The sequence below is a fragment of the Perna viridis genome, chromosome 1, assembly GCF_037379345.1.
Source record: "Perna viridis isolate PV_CMFRI_1.1 ecotype Kerala chromosome 1, ASM3737934v1, whole genome shotgun sequence".
NCBI classification, from domain to species: domain Eukaryota; kingdom Metazoa; phylum Mollusca; class Bivalvia; order Mytilida; family Mytilidae; genus Perna; species Perna viridis.
In genome coordinates, this window is record NC_142445.1 from 25,898,354 (window position 1) to 25,918,392 (window position 20,039).

General features: G+C 34.3%; 1 protein-coding gene across 1 annotated transcript in view; it reads right to left on the reverse strand.

Annotated features, from left to right (window-relative positions):
- Window positions 1-20,039, reverse strand: part of LOC148627963 (uncharacterized) — a 159,958-nt gene that overhangs the window by 131,962 nt on the left and 7,957 nt on the right. Inside the window, exons 2-15 of the mRNA XM_088582245.1 lie at window positions 18,952-19,356; window positions 18,515-18,768; window positions 17,641-17,809; window positions 17,191-17,232; window positions 13,094-13,231; window positions 10,733-11,697; window positions 9,344-10,376; window positions 7,704-7,945; window positions 7,158-7,341; window positions 6,844-6,941; window positions 5,391-5,451; window positions 4,175-4,359; window positions 1,530-1,749; window positions 436-563 (exon numbers count right to left, since the gene is read on the reverse strand). Of these exons, the coding sequence (XP_088438371.1) occupies window positions 436-563; window positions 1,530-1,749; window positions 4,175-4,359; window positions 5,391-5,451; window positions 6,844-6,941; window positions 7,158-7,341; window positions 7,704-7,945; window positions 9,344-10,376; window positions 10,733-11,697; window positions 13,094-13,231; window positions 17,191-17,232; window positions 17,641-17,809; window positions 18,515-18,768; window positions 18,952-19,356 (4,124 nt within the window). The remainder of the gene's footprint in view (window positions 1-435; window positions 564-1,529; window positions 1,750-4,174; window positions 4,360-5,390; window positions 5,452-6,843; window positions 6,942-7,157; window positions 7,342-7,703; window positions 7,946-9,343; window positions 10,377-10,732; window positions 11,698-13,093; window positions 13,232-17,190; window positions 17,233-17,640; window positions 17,810-18,514; window positions 18,769-18,951; window positions 19,357-20,039) is intronic.

Sequence of the window (20,039 nt, forward strand, 5' to 3'; positions counted from 1 at the left end):
AAGGATTTGTGATTTGAAGGAAACAAGACCAGAAACAGTTATGTTGAAATATTTCTCTGAACATTAAAATATCTGAAACTCTTATACAATAATGTATCATTCAAAAATTCTAAGTAGTAATCATTTCAAAGTTCTAATCCCTTGACTCCCATCGTAATGTTTCTAATCTTACATTTTTTATCCCAGTTGACCATGATATAAATTAAGAAATTTTCTGGAATGGAAGTGAATGAGGAAGTTGTCTATAGAAATTACTGGTACTGATATAATGGTCCTTTAACTGGATCAAAATGTTTCACAGGTACTCATATACTTGATTATATTTTCACAATGGAAAATTTTCAAAATTCTCCATTCTTGTAAGAAATTAGAGAGAAATTTGATAGCAGAATAATAAGAATCTAAAATTACAGATATCTGTTCACTTTTATTTACCTGCAGTTCATAAAGATCATTTTCATCCCCAAACACACTGCTAAGTTCCAATTTACCACCATCTTGTACAGTTACATTTGAGAATGTCAACTGCCTAGTGGCCGATTCCTCAAATTCTAATCTAGCTCCTGTTGAAAATTAATTAAGCACTAGAAATACAGTTAACTGACTCACAAAGAAAATTACCCTCATCTTCCATGAACTGAAATTATGTTAAGTTCCTATGTTGCACGAACTCCTTTTGCAATATTTATCTTCTTTTATACACATCAATTGGTAAATATATATACATATCCTAACATTCTTAGAAAATTTAATCAAAATTCATTCAGCCAATAAAAAACCTTTTATTGGATTAACTCCCTTTGCATGCAATAATATGGTCCTTCATGCATATCTACATGCATTGCTTCAACAATAAAAGGTTTCATAACAATTTTCAAAAGTATCACCACCAGCCTGACACTAGGACAGACCTGTACTTCACAAAAAAGAAATGCCCTGCAAATTTCCAGCTGTACAATTTTCACAATGTCAAATATTTTGTCATATTTATTGAAATACTTGATATTAACACACTAATATTGAAGGAATGATGTGTGCTTCTGTTCTGGCAATAAAGGATTCTATCAAAAGAAGTTGAAGATAAAATCTGGGTTTGGTAACTTATAAAATGAGTGATTATGAGAAAACAGAATCACCAACTGCTTAAGAAAGACATTTTCATATAATTTAAAGCAATGGATTCACTGACAAGGTGTCAAATTTTCAGTTCATTTCAGTTATTATTAAAAGTACATCCATCTGGATTTTAAAAACACATGAAAACAAATGTAAGAGTAATCAAGGGAACCAAGATTTTAGTGCAAATTAAAAGAATGTAATCCAGGGACAAAGACCAGACATGGAAAACAGACCCACACAACAAAGAACATAAAATAACTAAAATAATACATGCAAAGTAACAAAAGTAAATAAGCAACTCAGACTCCACTAAAAATTGGGAGCATGGACTAGGTGCACTGGTAGGGTAAGCTCTCTCTGCTTTTCTAGAAACACAGAGGTGGTCTGTTTCTTTTGTTTAGTATATTTACCAGTTGATACAAGAAGATGTGCTAAGTTCCCTATGACAGTTCCCCAAATTTTGACTGTGTTGCTGTTGAGATAGGTAGAAGAACAGGCCAATGAACTCATTCCTTTGCCATGTTCATCCAAGGACTGACGGAACTCAACTGTAGCCTCTGGTAAAATCCATGTGGCATCTTTGTATATAAACGGGTGGTAAGTAACATTGGCTCTTCTATATTTTGAGGACTGTGAATGAAAAAGAATACATTCTAACATGACTTGCTTCAAAATATTTTAGACAACAGCCAAGGTTAAAATGTGATAAACATACGACCAACGTGATAGGCCTATGGTGGTCTTTTTTGTGGTGTCATAGATAAATTTTATCCAATTTTACAGACAACACAACAGAATTTTACTCCAAAGCAGTCACCATTTTGTGCAGATCTGGATACAAAAAGGACTGTTGTTACTTGAAAATATAGTATATGAAAACCAAAAAATCATTGTATGTTTGGTAATTTTTCTACACCATGAACCACCTCTAACCATAGGCAATGTCTGAATTTTATATGGATTGATACTTAAGTACAAATATATCTGTCCCTTTAAGAATCATGAAGAATAAGTGAATCATTTGAAAAAAATGGCACACGTTATCATTTTTAATGTAAGGTAGCTTAGAAAGGCATTATTTTTAGAATGGATATACGAAAGCCTTCTATTAAAAGTTGTTTTAGGAGAAAGCTTTGATAGAGTATGTTTGCAGTATAAGAGCAATCCCCTTTAAATGCCTTGTACTACACATGGTATAATTACTCAGTGCTGTATTTGAATTCCCATTTCAATAATTTTGGTTTAAATCCAATTATTTTTTGGATCTTGAACACCTGAAGTACTTGATTCTAATGCCGATGATGAGAAGTTACTCCTTTAAACATTTGTTGGGCATACTGAAATTTGAAAGTACTTTTATTTGTGGCAAATAATTTTTATGGTTTAGAATCTCCATCATACAAATGAATGGTAAACTTTGCTCTTAATTGAGGACCAAATTTTGTGGTTTGCCAAACCCACAAAAATCCACAAAAATTGGTACCAAACACACAATAATACTTTCATATTTAACAGATTAGTTTTTATGTAATAGAAGAAAATGACAAGTGCATTTCATTGAATTTTGTTCCCCACTTGTAAGTTTAATGTAAGTTTACCCAAAAAAATTTAAGCTCAGAAGTATTTTAAAATTGAAAAAAAAAGATCTAAAATTTTTAAAAAAATTGCAATTGAAACCTTAAAATCAAACAAAAATGTGGACAAATTTTGTACAAGCTCTATTTAATTTTAAGACAGACTCTGTTACTTCATTATCAAGATAATAATACATCTTACATGTGATTGAACTAAAACATTACATAATTGTGTGTAATTACATGCAATCTTATTCAAGTACAGACTTAGATCAATTACAAAAAGTTTCATATGATCAAAGTTTCATACTGACATTATTAGCTCAAGTACAGAATCAACATGGTTTTTAAATTCTACCTTGTAACATTTATTGGTGTATAGCATGAAAAAAAGATGGGTATTGGCAACTAAAACTAATGTCTTGGTTATCAGCCCCTACCACAGATCTCCTTGAGGAGCCTCACTTCCCCTTTTTATCACCAGAGTGTAACGATATATTATAATCACCCCTCTAGATCCTCAGTACACAGAGACAGTGTGTTTAGATCTTGATAAGTGGTATGTGCGACTGATGTAACAAGCAATCATTTTGATATATAAACGTGTGTGCCAATGTCATTGTTTTCACTTAAGCCTCATATTCTAAGTCGTCTCGGGTAATTTTTAATTAACAAAGATGATACACAGAGCACTATACATATATATTTCTTTAAATGCACTTTCTTCCACATTTTTCGCCTATGAAGGATATTAAAAGTACAAATCAGTCTTTGGAAGCAGTGAAGGGTAAACTTCCCCCTCACTGGTTTTCATGAAAACCCAGGACAACATGAGCAGACAGTACATTCTATAATTTATCCTTAGATTAAGTTAAAAAAATAAGAAAATGCATTAATCTTTTGCTGAATTTAGCTCTGTTAAGCAAAACTATATATTTCATGCTCATATATCCTTATCTAATAACCAAAATGCTTTGATGGAAACTTCAATGCTAGCTGGGAAGAACAGAAGGCTACAAAAATTTAATATAATTTAGTTTTTGTTTATATACATAAGTGGTCAATCCAAGAATTTCTCAGGGGTGTCACCATTTAAAAACTACAATATCTGTGAGCCATACCCCGCTACCTCCGAAGAACCATAAAGTAAACCCTATAAGTCATTCTGATGTAAATTCCATCGAGAGGTTTAGAGAGGTCACAATGTAGATTAGAATGTCCCGGACCCCTCTGCTACATCAATGACGGAGTCTATGTTTTGCATTAGGAAACCCCGAAAGTCATTCAGATGGACAAACAAAATAGGAGATAAACAATGGCATCATGAAATTAAGATTTTGTGAAACTTTTATTGAATTCTATTCAGCACTTTCAGCAGATTAGAACTGGTGACAGATGGACAGACAGCATGGTCACTACATACCTCATGGTTATTTTTAAGTAGTTAGGTATATTGAGTATTATGTAACATAACTATGTACCTCAATCAACTCCAGTGTATGGTGAGGAGGTATATGAAGATGCCCAGTATCATCTCCCACTACTTTAATGGACTTGACATGAATGTTTGACCCATTTACTGTCAAGTGAGCTCCACCATAGATCTCAACCAATGTAAAATCATAAATGTGTCCATCATTTGTTGGTAATAAAAATGCTACAGCACCTGTTCAAATGCAGGAGTATTATTGTAATGAATACTTTCTTTCCATTTCCTATTTCAGGGGTTGCATATACCTGTAGTTTAATAATCCATAAACAATGGAGAAATTTATCAAAATTAAGTTATATTTATATTTTCATTACCATGACCAATGTAAACAAGCCTACATTTTCTTTTGCAGTTTAAGAAGAAGGTTTATAATATTAATTGTAAGAGGTTCATAGTAAGAAAGCTGTGTTCTATATGTTCTAGACTTAGAACTTAAATAACTGTCTTAAATTTAGACAAATAAAGTGACTAATCAGTGGTATACAGAAGCTAAAGTTAAAGTAATATAAATTATCAAAAAAGGTCAGCTATAGGCTGTAAAGTGTCTAGTTCAGAAAAAAATCAAAGTAAACTTTACACAAAAGACCTTGAATTATTTTAAGTATCAGCCTAAGAATCAGGCAGTGTGTGAAATATGTAAGAAAAAAAACTACCATTTTAAAAGTAAATTTTGACTGTATGTACTGTCAGAATCAAGGAAAAAAGACAAAATTTTCCATATCACTTTGGTAAATTGAGTTATAATTTCATTGCAATGCACTAAAAATGAACATTCTCTGTCAAAAGCCTCATTTTTCTAACATTCTAATGAAAAATTTCTGAGCAAATCCAGTGATGCAGAGATCAAATATTGCTTTTTTCAAATAAAGAAAATATCCTCAAGTTAAATCATATTGTCAGATCTGTGGGTTTTTCATATACATGTTTCGGATTTTTTTCCAATTTTGCCTGATTCTTACAAAAACTTATAATTAAGGTATAACTTAGTCAAAAGTTCCCAAGAAACCAAGTTCCATGCCAAGTTTCATAAAATATTTCATTTGAGACTATTTTTATAATAAGATCACTGAGGATTCACCAAATCATTGAGTTGTCAACATAAGAGATCAGAATTAATTTGAGAAAATCTTTGATGTTTTTCATGAACCAGGGCCATACAACAGGGTTACGGAGTACATGTATTATGAAAATTTCATAAAACTTACCTGTAGATGTGTAAGTATTGAAGTGACTAATATCAGCTATTGTACCAGAGGGTTCTGTTACCTACAAAATAGTAAACATATCTTATAGCATAACTTTCAGCACAATTTAGCTAATCATTTGAAACCAAAAAAACAGTATCAATTTATCTATAGAATAGGCCTTACTTGATTTATACTACATGAATATTGACTTCAGATATGCTCACTTATACAGCAGCTTTAAAGTCAAGACAGAAATTATCACAGCAAGCCAGTGAAGGTGGTGATCTCTCGATACATTTAAAACTGACAATATTCTGGTTTAAGGCAATGTTATAGTCAATTTGACATTATGTTGTTGGAAATTGCCATTTTTATTTTCTTATCATAGTATCATGGCAGTATACATAGCCTGAGACAGTAAGAAAAATAGATATAACAAATGACAAACCCCAGCCATTTTATAATTCTTACCCACTGTAACTCTTTCAATATCTGAAAGCTAAAACAACACCAGTAATTTCAATTTCAAAATTTCCAACCAATAACCTTTAATATTTAAGATACTTCATGATAACCATGATGATAGGCAGGAAAAATCAGGCTTTAAAATTCAATGTTGCTTTTGGGATAAACATTTAAGTACCAGTCCTTATAAAATTCAGACACTGCCAAAGGTAGAGTGATTCATGGTGTAGAAAAACTCACCGAACCAATCATCCTCCTCAGTCTACACACTATATATTTTTACAAATCAACAGACCTGTCTGGATTCAGATCTGTAATTTTGAGAAAACCATCATTTCATCTCCAACTAAAAATCATCCAAAGCAAATCAAGAATGCTAACTCTTGCAAAGTGTTAAGTAGCCGTCTTTGTAATAATCATGCAAAATCTGAAAAATGTGATACACCCAAAAAAAGGCTACATATTTTTATTTTTGTAATTAAGTTGTTTTATGGGTCTTTACTATGAAATGTGTAATTATTCATTCAAATCTGCCTGCTCTTAGGAGATAATCCGCATTGAAAATCCAGTAGATTCTATTGTATTTGAGTGCCATTTACAGAGTTATCTCCCTTAATTTTGAAATCTACAGTGCATTCTATATAATTTTTATCGCCTAAGAGCACGGGTTATATGAAAAACCACGTTAATTTCTGTTTACTATGACATTTCAAACAAAATATCAAAAATAAAAAAATGTAGGCTTTTTACCCATGAATCACATTTTGCATGATCCTTAGCTGGAGTGCTAGTTAATTTCATACACAATCTATATAATTTTTATCTCAAAAGTGCAGCATCTGGATGACAAACTAAGACTGGCAATATGATGTGTATCTGTTTCTGAATTAGAAATAAAAGTGAATTCAGTGGGATTTTGACATGCATGAATCACCCATTGCCTGATATTCAGAAAGACTGCTACTTAATGGCTTTTATCACTATCCTTAAATAAAGGAATACTTACTGATGGTTTCTGGCATTTATTGTCTACTCTGAGATTTCTACTGGTGTCACTATGGAAATACATCATTCCTGGACCTCCAGGTTCATGACCAGAACCCCCTATAATAGTCAATATAATTTTTTTTTCATTATTATAACTTTAACAGTTCTATTCATTATAACATTTTAAGTGTATGCGGTGATCAAATTTTTGCTATTTAGACTATTTATAAGCATAAACAATTGAATTAATATAATTTCTACATTTCATTCCAAAATATATTTTTAAAAGATTCACTTAGCTCATTTAAAAAAATAACTACAAGTAACACGAACCTTTTGTGATAATATGTCCACTTTCATAAACTCCATGCTTAAAGAAGAAGTTTATACGCCCACCAGAGCCACCACCACCATTACTATTTCCATTACCACCATTGCAGTATAAATATCCTGTCATAGAAATGGTACCACTTCGAACATAGATAGAGCCACCAGACCCACCACCTGCATGGGAGCCCTGAAAAAGCGAAAAATGTACAGTTATGAGATATGATAGATTTCAAGATTTGGGAGATTATACAAAGCAAACTACTTAGGACAGCAAGTAAATAGAATTGCCCAACATTAGCAACATCACAGCCATTGATTCAGACTTCTCTTTTATCAATGGAAATTAATATAATTTCATGAATTTGCTTTAACCAAGAAACCCACGAAATCAAAGTCTTAATCTATGTATAAAAATAAAACCAGGGTGAACCAAACTACACAAGTATAAAATTTTTCTTATTGCTCTTGAAGTACTTTGGGTACAAACAAGTCTTTCACAAAGTATACGCTTTCAATTTCTAATTTTTATATCTTCATAACTATACCAACCACAGCATTGTCACCATTGGCCCTAATTGATCCGGTCAACTGGAACTCAGTAACCACCTCAGCATGAAATCTACCTCCACCTCGCCCACCTCTACCATTACTCGATGTACCACCTCCACTACCCCATGTTCCCACAGTGTAGATACTACCATATGGCATCACAGCATGGGGCCCAGAGCCACGCCCACCTCTGGCTCCATAGCTACCTCCACTGGCCCCTGATGAATAGGATACTCCAGCTCCTATAAACAAATTATGAAAATTCACTACTATGTTGAATAGAAATGACTGTATATCTCTCTATCTTTTTGTTTCAGATTTGATTGTGTGTTTGGCCTTGAAATTGAAATTTTAACCATGCAATCAAGCCCATTTAACTTTCAGCCAATGAGAAGTTGGTAATTTTTAATCTGGAATTCATAACTTCAGAGAATTTTTTTACATGGAATTGGAAATGTGACGATTATGGCATAAAAGGTAATAAACACCATCACTCAACATTTCATTAAATTGGACACAGGTCAATTTGTCCCAATTCCAATTTGTAATACAAAAAAGTAAAGAACTAACCTTTCAGCTGCCAGTAAGCTAGTTCAATTTTAAATACGATACAAAGTACAACTTATCGTTTGATTCTGTTGTAATGAAATGCACACGGATTCTAAACAGCGAGGTGAATGGAAATTTGATATATCCCGCATTACTCTATGTATCAGAACATCTGGTATTAATCACTGTGTTTAATTTGTGTGTTTTATTTGTATACATGTTATGAAAACATGTCTTAAATGATATGTGACAGAAACATTTTCAAGTATGCAAAAATGATCATATGAAAAAACAATGCATAATTCACTTAATAATATCTGATCAAGTATTGTTGTCTGCGTAATTTCAAATGTTCATATTATTAAAAAAAATACAAATTGAGCCAAGTCAGTTTGAAGTGGTAATTTAACAAGTTTACTGTTAGTCTTTGAAATTAGAATCCGTAAATAATCATGTCAAGATTTATGTAGCAATTTTTTAATAGGACATTGGCATGGTGTGGTCTACCCAACATCATACCAACCATTGATATATATATAATTGACAGACCAACATAGACAATTTAACTTGTTGGGCAGGTGTCGATGGGCCAACACTGGCCCAACAATATACAGCCAACAGTTGGTGAACACACGTTGGCCCAATGATGGCATACCAACGCCAACAAGTTGCCAACCGTGCCATCAACATGATACATTGGCCTGACATGTACATGCTTTCTGGGACCTTTTTGTTAAAAGTTAAGCAAAAATGAGTGATAAATATTAGCCTGGAACAGGGAGTGTAGTCTTCTTTATATAACTTATCAAGGTGTCTTATACAAAATTATCTTATCATTTCACTTCATATAATTAGAAATAAAACGATTCAAATTGTCCAAAATTGGGACAAATTGACCAGACACCGATTGATTGATTGACTGATTGATCGATTGATTGATTGATTGGTACTGGTTTCCTGTTCTCATTTATTAAGTAAAATTACTTACTTGATGATATAAGACACATGCAAATTTTCTATAAACAAATATAGGCTAACAGGCACATTTTCTTACTTTTTATAGCAAACAAATATATTCAAATAAGACAAACCTGGTCCTTCATCATTAAGATATCCACCACCAGAAATATCAAGTGTGCCTGAAACTGCCATCTGATTGGTCTCAACATACAGTGATCCTGCCTGGAAAGTTCCGCTGACTGTAATGTTGTCAGACACAAGTATGTTTGATTGAGTATTTCCTTCATTTGTATTGGTTGGCCACCTCCTGAAATCAATATCCAGTAAACCAGCCACAACCAGACTGGTATCCTCAAGAGTCACCGGTGTTGTAATGTTGACCTTGCCAGTAGATGTCACTGTGAAATACTTAATTTTAATGTTTGATTTAGGCTGTGCTGTTAGTGTTCCACTGATTGTAGCATCATGGATATCAAAATTAGTGTCTCCTGCCTCAAATAAACTACCAGCATGTGTGTATAGATGGTCAGCATGGATGGAGGAGTTAGATGCAAATGGACCAATAGGGTGAGAGGATTCAGAATCAAAAGTCACATGACCAGCCAAACCAACAGAAATGGTTAAACCTTTGACAGAAGTTGGTGGTCTCATCACAACAGATTTATATGAGTTGAATGTTCCATTGATATCTGCTGTTTCAATCAATAGAGGGTACTCAGTCTCAAATTCTAAAGTTGATGATCCATTGTGAAGGTACATGTAGTTCCAACCATCATCTGTTTCATTTTCATATCTGTTCAATATTTTACCAGCTTTCATTAGACCATTAATGTACAGGTAATGAAATGGCATTTCTGAAATACCTGTCCATGATCTACTGGATTGGGCACTGTTGTCAAGGATAACAGTCCCTGCTTCACCAATAGTTAGGATTTCAACTTTCTTCAACCTTTGACCCCTGAAAATTACTGGTGAGTAGGATTTGAACAATCCATAAACAGCCAATTCATGGACTAGGAATTCATCAAATGCAGTAAAAAGAAAGTTTCCAGCGCCACCTACAACAATCTTGTCAATTCCAGGGTCTGTACTTAGGAGCTTGGCATCCAGGTTACCATTCACAATTAAGTACCTGGCTCTAATGTTGCTAAATGGTGTAGAAACCTAGGAATAATGGAAAAACACAATAATACCATATTACAAGCCATGCCTAAACAATAGCTTAAAATCTTACCAATAATAAGTAAAATTTATGTGTGTGAACAACTAATTGTATAATTTTAAGATAAATGAAATGAACTTGATGAAACTTCAGAAAATACATCTTTTTTCTATAATATATATGTTCAGTGATTTTTTTTTAAACTGAAGTGCTAGGAAGAAAAATATCAAACCATAATCTCAGCTCATTGATTTTTGACAAAATGTAAGTATGAGATAATAGTACCCTTTTCCATCAAAAGTCAAAACGGCAATTTCTTAACTCAAAAGCTAATTAATTATATGTATGTAAATGATACCTCTTTTCCATCAACAAGTTTTGGTGATGACTGATGATTAAGGTATAAATGTCCTCCATCATCCAGAACAAATACCTCAATTCGTAGGTCAGACCTGTTCAATGACTTAAATTCGACAATGTTGTCAATCTTAGTTGTTCCATCTGCCCAAAAAGAGTTGGTCAAAATAGGGCCATCAGCAGTAAACTCAAAATCACCATAGTAACCAACTTTCAGTATCTCAGCTCCACTTCCAAAGTTTATTGTACCTGGTTTGAAGTAGCCATTGATGTAAACAAATTCACATTCAACAGTAATGTTACCTTTGTCATTCCAAACAAGTCTTGAACCAGAGCCAGTTATTTGGAAAGACTGACACGGATGAACGATAGAAACTTCCTGGCTACTTAAATTCACTGATCCATGAATGGAAACAATCTTACCAATGTACATATCTGCTGAAACTGGAGTCATTTCAACAGTTCCATCTTTTCCAACTGTGAATTCATCAATTCCTGTTATGTTAATGACATCACTTTTAAACTGACCATACACACGGAAAATTTCAGTGTCCAAAGGAAAAATGCTTCCTCCTGAGAGTGGGATGGTGGTCATAATACCAGTTGTTCCAACCAAGAGTTCCCTTGATGTAAAATTTTGTATCTCCATCGTCATGTTCCCATTTATAATAAACTTTTCGCCATTGCTGAAAGTAATATTACCTAGAAGGTAAAGCCACTGGTTGATAATGATTTCAGATCCTGAGGCTGGTTCAATTATAGCTCCTGATTCAACAAAACATGGGGTGGTAAGAGTATCACCTAGTTTCAGGATGGCTTTTGGCAAAATGTGAACAACTGATCTATTTGTGGCATCTGTAAGTATCTGAGATACAGTTGTATGGTTGGATATGACCACATGAGCTCCAAATGTAAGAATGATTTCGTCAAGTTTAGTTGAGTCATCATTGATCCAAGCTGCAGCTCCTACAGAAAAATATCAAAAGGTTAAAAAAAATCATTTTATTAAGTGTCAGTTACTGTAAGAATCAGGCAGTGGGTGAAATATGGTATGAAAAAAAAACACCATTTTGGTAGTGGAATTTGACTAGTTGCAACATCAAGGAAAACTGACAAGATTTTCCATATCATGTTGGTAAATTGAGTTATAATTTCATTGAAATGCACTGAAAAAGAACATTTCAAGGGCAGATAACTCTGTCAAAAACCACATTTTCTAATGAAAAATTTCTGCACAAAGTCAGTGATACAGAGATCAAAAATGGTCTTTTTCAAATAGAGAAAGTATCTTTGAGTGATATTACATTGTCAGATCAGTGGTGGTTTAGACATGAATATCTCAGATTTTTCACATTTTGCCTGATTCTTACAAATACTTACACTTAATTATTTTCCTTGTAGAGGGAAATATATTTATCTATTTATCTATCATATTTCCCTGAGCATTCCAATTATAAAAAGGTATGTGTATACTTAAAAAATAAAGAAACTTCAGTATTTATAATATCATACTCAAAAATTATGTTTTCCTGTGTTAAATTTTTAAATCATCTTCTTTCCTCAGAAAACATTTTGGTTTTCAAAATATTTCAAGCTACAGAAAACAATAACACTTGGACAAAGAGAATGTATTCTATTATCAATAAACTTGGTTTTTCACACATAATCTATCAAAAATGTAGCTTTAAACCTATTTTATCAAATATAAAACATTGAATAACCGATCAATTTATGCAAGAGCAACATTCCCAAATCCAAAATTCAAATAAACTAACATTTTATCGAAATGTACACATTGGATACAAACAAGCAAGCTTTGTTGATATTTTACAAAAAAGATCAGAAAGATCCTCTCTTTGCAGTATTAGAATCAGTAGCCATAATTTGGAAATAGAAAAAGGCCATCATCTATCAATTCCTGCAAACGAGAGATTATGTAAAGTTTGCAACTCTGGGGAGGTTGAAGATGAATTACATTTTTTGCTAAAATGTGAAAAATACTCCAAAGTTAGAAGTCAATTTATGTCCAAATTATCAAATATCCTCAAAAAAGATATTGATTCAATTAATTACTACACACTGAAACAATGTATGTTCAGTGATTCATATACTATACTAAAGATTATCACTAATTTTTTAGATATTATTTTTTCTATCAGAAAAAAATTAATTTCATAACAAATATCTCTTCTCATAACATTTGATTAATATTCTATTTACATGTATACCGCTACTATATATGTTACTCTTTCATATATCAATTATATGGGCCTTTGCCAATTATTGTAATTGTGTTTGTGCCAATCAAGAATATTATTATTATTATTATTATTATTATTATTATTATAACTTCATTACTTACCAGACTCTTTGACATCAAATTGTGAACAGTCCTTAATTTTCTTGATTTTTGGATCTTTTCCTCTAGCATCAACAACTAAAGATCCTACACCAGCATCAGATTGGGCCAAGAATACTGTGCCTGGTCCTCCTGGGCCAGCTACAAGGTAATAAATAGTCCCAGATGAGAAACTAACAAATTAAGAAGTCATGGATAGGGACTGCTATACATGTATATCACTTGGCATATTGAACAGAATTCATTTGAATATTGAGTGACTTGAGGATAGGCAAAATGTTGCAGAAAGGCTTAAAAAGCAGCTGTACTATATAGAAGAATTTAGACCAAAAAAGAGTATAAACCAGAGACTGACAGAATTTGTTTTGTTTTTTGTTGTTTTTTTTTTATTTTTTTGTTTGTTGATGCACAGTATCAGACGACTACATATGTTAACTAATAGCCGAAACATAAGGAGTGCAGAAATTTAATTGGCACTCTAACTATTCCCAAAGGCCTGATTAGTTTGTTACCCTTTTCCAAAAGTCCCCCTCCTGATAGAATTGGAAAGACAAAAAAGACCCATAAGAGAACCAGAAAAGCTAGGGGAAACTGTGAACTTTTGGTATTTTGCACGTTTCTGAGGACAAAATGAAAAACAGTTTTGTTTCCTGCAACCAACAAGAAAAAATAGAGTAGGTAGGTAGGGAAATTATTCAATTTTTTTTTTATATGGAGTTCATGGGGAAACAAACTAGTCTTTAACAGTGCTTGAGTCAAAATGGCGGTAAAATATTTAGGTTAGGCACAAAAAAGGGTAGGCAGGTTAGTGGGATACAGACATTTTATTTTTTTGGTCTGAAATAATTTTACAGGGGGAAACAATCAGTATTTGGAGGTAAACTCAAGGTAACAAAGTTAAGTAGGAAGAAAGCAGTGAAAGCTGTAACTGTTCTTAAATTTCTAAATAGCTAAACACAGATTTATGGATTCAGACAATGTCATTACCAGCACATACAATGTACCTACCTCATAAAAAAACATCTGTTGAATATGGTTAATGTCACTATCTGTCATTTAAAGGGTACTAAGTTCAGGGCTGATCCGGGATTTCAGGATAAAGAATGCGCGTTATTAGTATAAAATGCCATGCGAAGTTAGGCAAAAAAACTTTGGAGCTGGAATTTGTGAAAAATCAAGATTTCAGCCACCAAAAAATCACAATTATTATAGGGCATGCCCACCGGGTGTGCCTCCAGCTAAATCTACATCTGAAACCAGGGGCAGATTCAGAAATTCTTAAAGGGTTCCAGGTTATTATTTGCTAAACTTAACAAAACTTTCAAATAAAACAAGGTTTCAATCACACGGCCTTGCTCCCAGGCGCGGATCTGAGGACTGGCGTTCCGGGCATACGCCCCCCCCCTAAATCGGTAAGAAAAAAAGTTTTTCTCCACAAGTTTCACCCCATAATATTTTTGCCTTGCTTTACACGGCATTTAATTCAATTAACACCCCCGCCCCAAACTCAAATCCTGGATCACACTATCAAATTGGCAGCCCCACTGGTATATAACCACTATTGGGACTGCATATTTGATAGTGTGGCTGAATATTAGAATGGAAGCAAGCCTTTGTGGTTCCAATCCCAAGAATGACCCCCTGAACCCACCACTGCAAATACTCATTTATAGGCAGCTCGAGATAGGCAGTGTCTGCTACATATTATAGCACTTCAGAAAAAAATCTAATATGATACATCATCCATTGCATAAAATTTCACCCAGATAATATTACACGTAGATGCGCCGTACAAGATAGTATTCTTTGTTTCAATTCTACAGACAAAATTTTCAGGCCCCTGTGATGCACACGACATTTACACTTGTGGTCTCAGTATCGTATTAATTTTCCCATAGACTTCTATAGTGAAGTGCATATTTTTAGGATTTTTAAAAAAATATGTAAATTGATTAAATAAAACTTTCACTTATGTAGTTTTTCTAAGGACATGTGAAAAAATAATTTCCCGCAAAGAAAATAGGGTGAGTCCACGAAGATCGGATAGAAAAGTAGCCTTGAACTAAAAATAGCCATTTTCCCTACCTTCACTTTCGTTTTGCACTCACCAAACCAACCTTTTCACTGGAGCATTTTTATGTTATTATGTTGGATTTTCTTTTAAAAAGTTCTTCATCTTACAGTGTGATGTTTGCTCTATTTCATAAGTCATTGTTCATATCTTTTGACAAAACATTAGTTTGTAGAGAGGCAAAAAGAAAATGCACTATATTTTTATAGCATCCATGTTTTAACGTACACCCGCTCAGGGATATGCAATACGATACTGGTACCTTGTATGTAATATGAAACAATTTTAGACAAGGGAGTGTAACGCATTATGATGTTCATGACCAATCCTCGCATCGTCCGTACTGTGATACTTCATACATCAAAACAAATATTGTTTAACAATTTATCTCCAAGTCTCCCGTGCACTGGTAAATGTGCAACCGACTACAGTATATCTGGGCTGACAGGATTAATTTCACGGGAGGGGTGGGGGCGGAGCACTCACTTCTTATATATAGATATATATGATACTACCGGAAATGTTCCGATTAACGAGGCGGATTTTCAGCTGAATAGAGGTTACACACCACCAATTCAACCAATGAGCATTTGGAACGTAGGCAAAAATAGTCCTACGCAGAAATTACCCCTGTTCCTCGTAGTGGTGTGAAAAAAGTTCTCATCTTATTTAAAAAATTTAAACAGTTTCTGAAAGGAAAAACATTTCTGTACATTTTATAGGTGCATTTTGCTTCTTGTGATGTGAAGCCTAATCTCCATTATGATTTCTAAATATACCCCTATCTTGTGAAAACACTGGGATTTCCCATGCTATTTATAGACCCTTCACTTCCGGTGACCTGCACTGCAAGTCTGCTAACCCCACATGCCATTCTGAGGATTGTGAGCTGACATATGTAGAATCATGCTGATATATTGTCCTCTGCAGGTTAAAGTTAAGGTAAAGTCCAGAGAAGCCATTGAATATTGTGAAATTAGCATATAGGCCTATGGGAAGTGGAATTGGTTGTTTCTAGCCTAGATGGGGTCAGATTTGACTGTCTAGAATTGTCAAAAAGGGGTATTCCTTAAGAACATCTACATGCCTGTCAAGTCTCACGCAAGTTGATTTTGCGGCATTTTCCTTTAATCCATGATGTTTTTTCACTTTAGAACTTTTAAACTTTTGCCAAATCTAACGCATTTGCATCTTGAAAGCTTGACAGCTCTGTACCTGGAATGGGATGCTCTTTTTTATGAAAGCAAGAACAAGATTTATTGCAAGATTGCGAGATTTAATATCACACGTTAATCTATGTATCATAGGAATGTCTCTCTGGCAAGTGGTCTGTATTTGTCTACCATGGGGTATGTAGATCCATAAAACATTGTCTGAAATGGGGTCAGGGTTTTGAACAACCAGAATAACACCCTCACAATTTCAGACCATGCACCCTCTCCCCGTCGCAAAAAAAAATGGCTTTCTTATTTGATACATTAATCAATGGTGTATATATATCCATTGTACACACTCAAGAATAAACAAGAAAGACGTGTAACCATGGTAACAAGAACTTGCTCCTTATATCAAATTTGCAGTCAGACTACAGTGCAAGATTAATAGTTGAGCCGAACTTATATATAGAAGTACTTCCAAGACAGTTAGAGTGGGGAAACACAGCACCCCAGCCGCTAGTAAAACATACTCTGACCGAAGGCTGGGCTCCGCTACCAACACCAGTTGGTTCTACTAACCCACTTACATCGACCGTGAGACTTCTATTGGTATTAAAGGTCGTTAACCCCCCCCCCCACACACACACACACACACAAAATCATCACATACTCAATGCACATTGTAAACAAAAACAAAAATGTCCCGAATCTCTTGAGATTTTTTGGGGGGTGAATTCGTGGATTATATTTCTTTCTGAATTGAACTCCCCCACACTGCCCTCCCCTTTAGCATAATAATGGGGTAAGATTCAAAAATTCAATTTCTAGCTTTTCTATGGAAATTAGCCAACATTACTGAATACATTCTTTACCTTGGCTGTCACTACATGAGCTTGGTGGAACAGACTCTGTCCCTGAAAACAATAAAGGTTATAGGTTAATACATCTTAATTATGTTTAATTATGTTTCAGTTAAGTCTTTTTTTTCAGAGACAACAATACATGACAACTAAACATGACGCCGCTGTTACAAATCCATCTTCTGTAGTAAATCGATGTTTCCCATCATAAGTTTTGAGCCACGATCAAGATTATACCTAAGAAATATAGGCTGCAAGAGTTTATTTATTTGTAATGTTTGTGGTTTTTTTAGGGAGTCAGGAATCGCAACTATGAGCTGTTGTAATCAAAGTCGCGAGTTTATGCATGAAACTTTATGTAGACTACATATCGAAACTTCGTGATAAGTGCGGAATTTGCGTTAACACAATACAGGGAAGTTTATATCGAGCATGTAAATTGATACAACACGCATAACTCACCACAATTATCATAGCCATACAAAGCCACTGACAAACTAATGCCATTGTGCCACGTCAATGGATGGAATCTAAGCTTGGATGTGTAGATTGGTGCATACAAGTCGTTCGTCACTATTCCATTGGCATTAGTATTACCTTCAAATCCTTCGAACGGAAATGGTAGTGCAGCCTACATGAATGAATGAAAAACAGCATATCCAAAATTCATTAACATCATTCAGTATCTACTAAAGACGTTTTAAGTGTATTCTTTCTTGTTTGTATATGTCATTGGTTATAAATTGTTTTTGTTGCATTTTCGCTTGACTGTGTCTCTGTTAAAATTAAACTTCCCATAGAGTTCGACTCCAAAGTACTCAATGTACCAAACGGAAGATGTTCACTGTCCTAGTTAGAATGATAATGGCCTGAGATGCCGAAATTATTTACCGTCAGTGGATGTCTGAAGATCAAACAAGTGTTTTTTTTTCAACTTCGCTGGTCGAATTATTTATTGCTATGTTAATAAAAGGCAAAATTTTATGGTAAGAATTGTTAGAATCTGGACGGCCAAAATAAGTATATGCACCGTTTTAGTTTTTGTCTTTATTAGGTAAAGATATATACATGTAATTCCGGACTTTTTAGCAAAAAATACTTTCAGAAAGAACTACCACTCATTATCAAAACAAAATGTACTAAATGATTTCCAAATGTACAATTGTACATGGTCTCTATTTTTAGCAACTGCATTTTATACGATCACTTGATCATCTATCGTCACTATCACAAAATAGAATTTGCGCTTCATGGTGAAGAAATAGACCATTAGTAAGCATCAAACAATCGTACTCAACGAGTCTGTTTGATTTATAATGTACCGACCCCTACTTACCCAGTTACCACCAGTGTCGTTGTAGTAAGTAATTCTGTAAGTTTTCACCCACATACTCAAACTCGGATTTGATCTAGTGGCCACCCTGGTAATCCAAGCCGCAGTTGACATTCTAGCCTCTAGGTATTGGTCCGTATTGTAATTTTTAGCACGCCACGCATAAGAAGAGTGTTTTGACATATCTCCGTATGTTGACTGGTAATAATTGTAGGAAGTTGCAGTCATTGATTGAAGGGACCGTCGTAAGATGTTATCTAAAATAAAAGCATATACAAAATCTTATTTCTTATTACCTTTACCAAGTTATTTTATTTTTCTTATTAAAAGAATATTTTTCCTCAGTGAACAAGTGGATTTAGATGTGAATGTGAACCTTTAAGGTTAAAAAATAGATGATGGAAAAAATTCTTTCATATTACAAACAGTCAAATTCTTACCGACGATGTCACCACCATCTGCAATTATACCTCCGTCAAAACCATCTGACACCCTATGGGCAATCGAAATACGTCCTCCTCCACCCCCTCCACCAGTTCCGCTCCCGGCTCCTCCACGGGCAGTAATTAAACCTCCTCCTTTGAAGTAATCAGTTTCGATGTAAATGCTCCCACCGCTTCCCCCTCCACAGTCCCCCGTGTCATCGCCACCATTCGCGGAAACAAGACCTTCAATCTGCACCGTGTCGTTTGCCTTTAGTGTAATAACACCTCCTCCTATACCGCCTGCTGAACAACCCCCACCGCTCCCATGGTGACGTGGGGCTTCTATTCCTCCGTATGTAATGGCTTGGTTTGAACTGAGGTAGGTTCCTAAACTGGACCCTCCACGCCCACCGTGAGAACCTGTCATGAACAGATTTGAGTTATTAAGTGAAAAACATAAATATAACGAACCCGATAAGCACCCAAAATATGGAAGCATGGAATGAGTTGTATAGGAACTTTGGTAGATAAAAAAAACCAAATCCGATGTTTACAATAGAATTGCGAGTGAGCTCTCACATGGCTTGCGACTTATTTAACTTAGTTAACGAGTACACGTGAAAACCCTAAGTTAGATAAAACATTTTAAAAACTATCTAATCATGCACATATACATAAAATGCCCAACCTACAGGTATTTGTTTTTATTGTTTAAGGAATTGTGCTATCAGGCTTAAAAATAAATGTAAAACCCTTTCGTTTGATTATCTCCCTTTGAGAACCAAAGACCTTCATTAACCTTCACTAACTTTTAAAACCGTTTAGGATGAGGCACGATTGCAATGCACATGCATGGACGGGTGAAAATGTTGACACCCTCCCCCTTAGTTCGCTTTATATAAAAATGGTGTAGATATTCCTAACAATCGGACAAGAAAAAAAGTTGGATAGATAAGTATATTGACACTTTCAAAATACGTGATACAATTTCATTAAATTCGGTAATTTTCCTTTGCGTGTCGAATTGTTTGATATTATCAACCAAGAGGGGTTTAAACCTGTAGTGCGTTTGTTGTATATCGAGTACAATTATCCCGATTTTT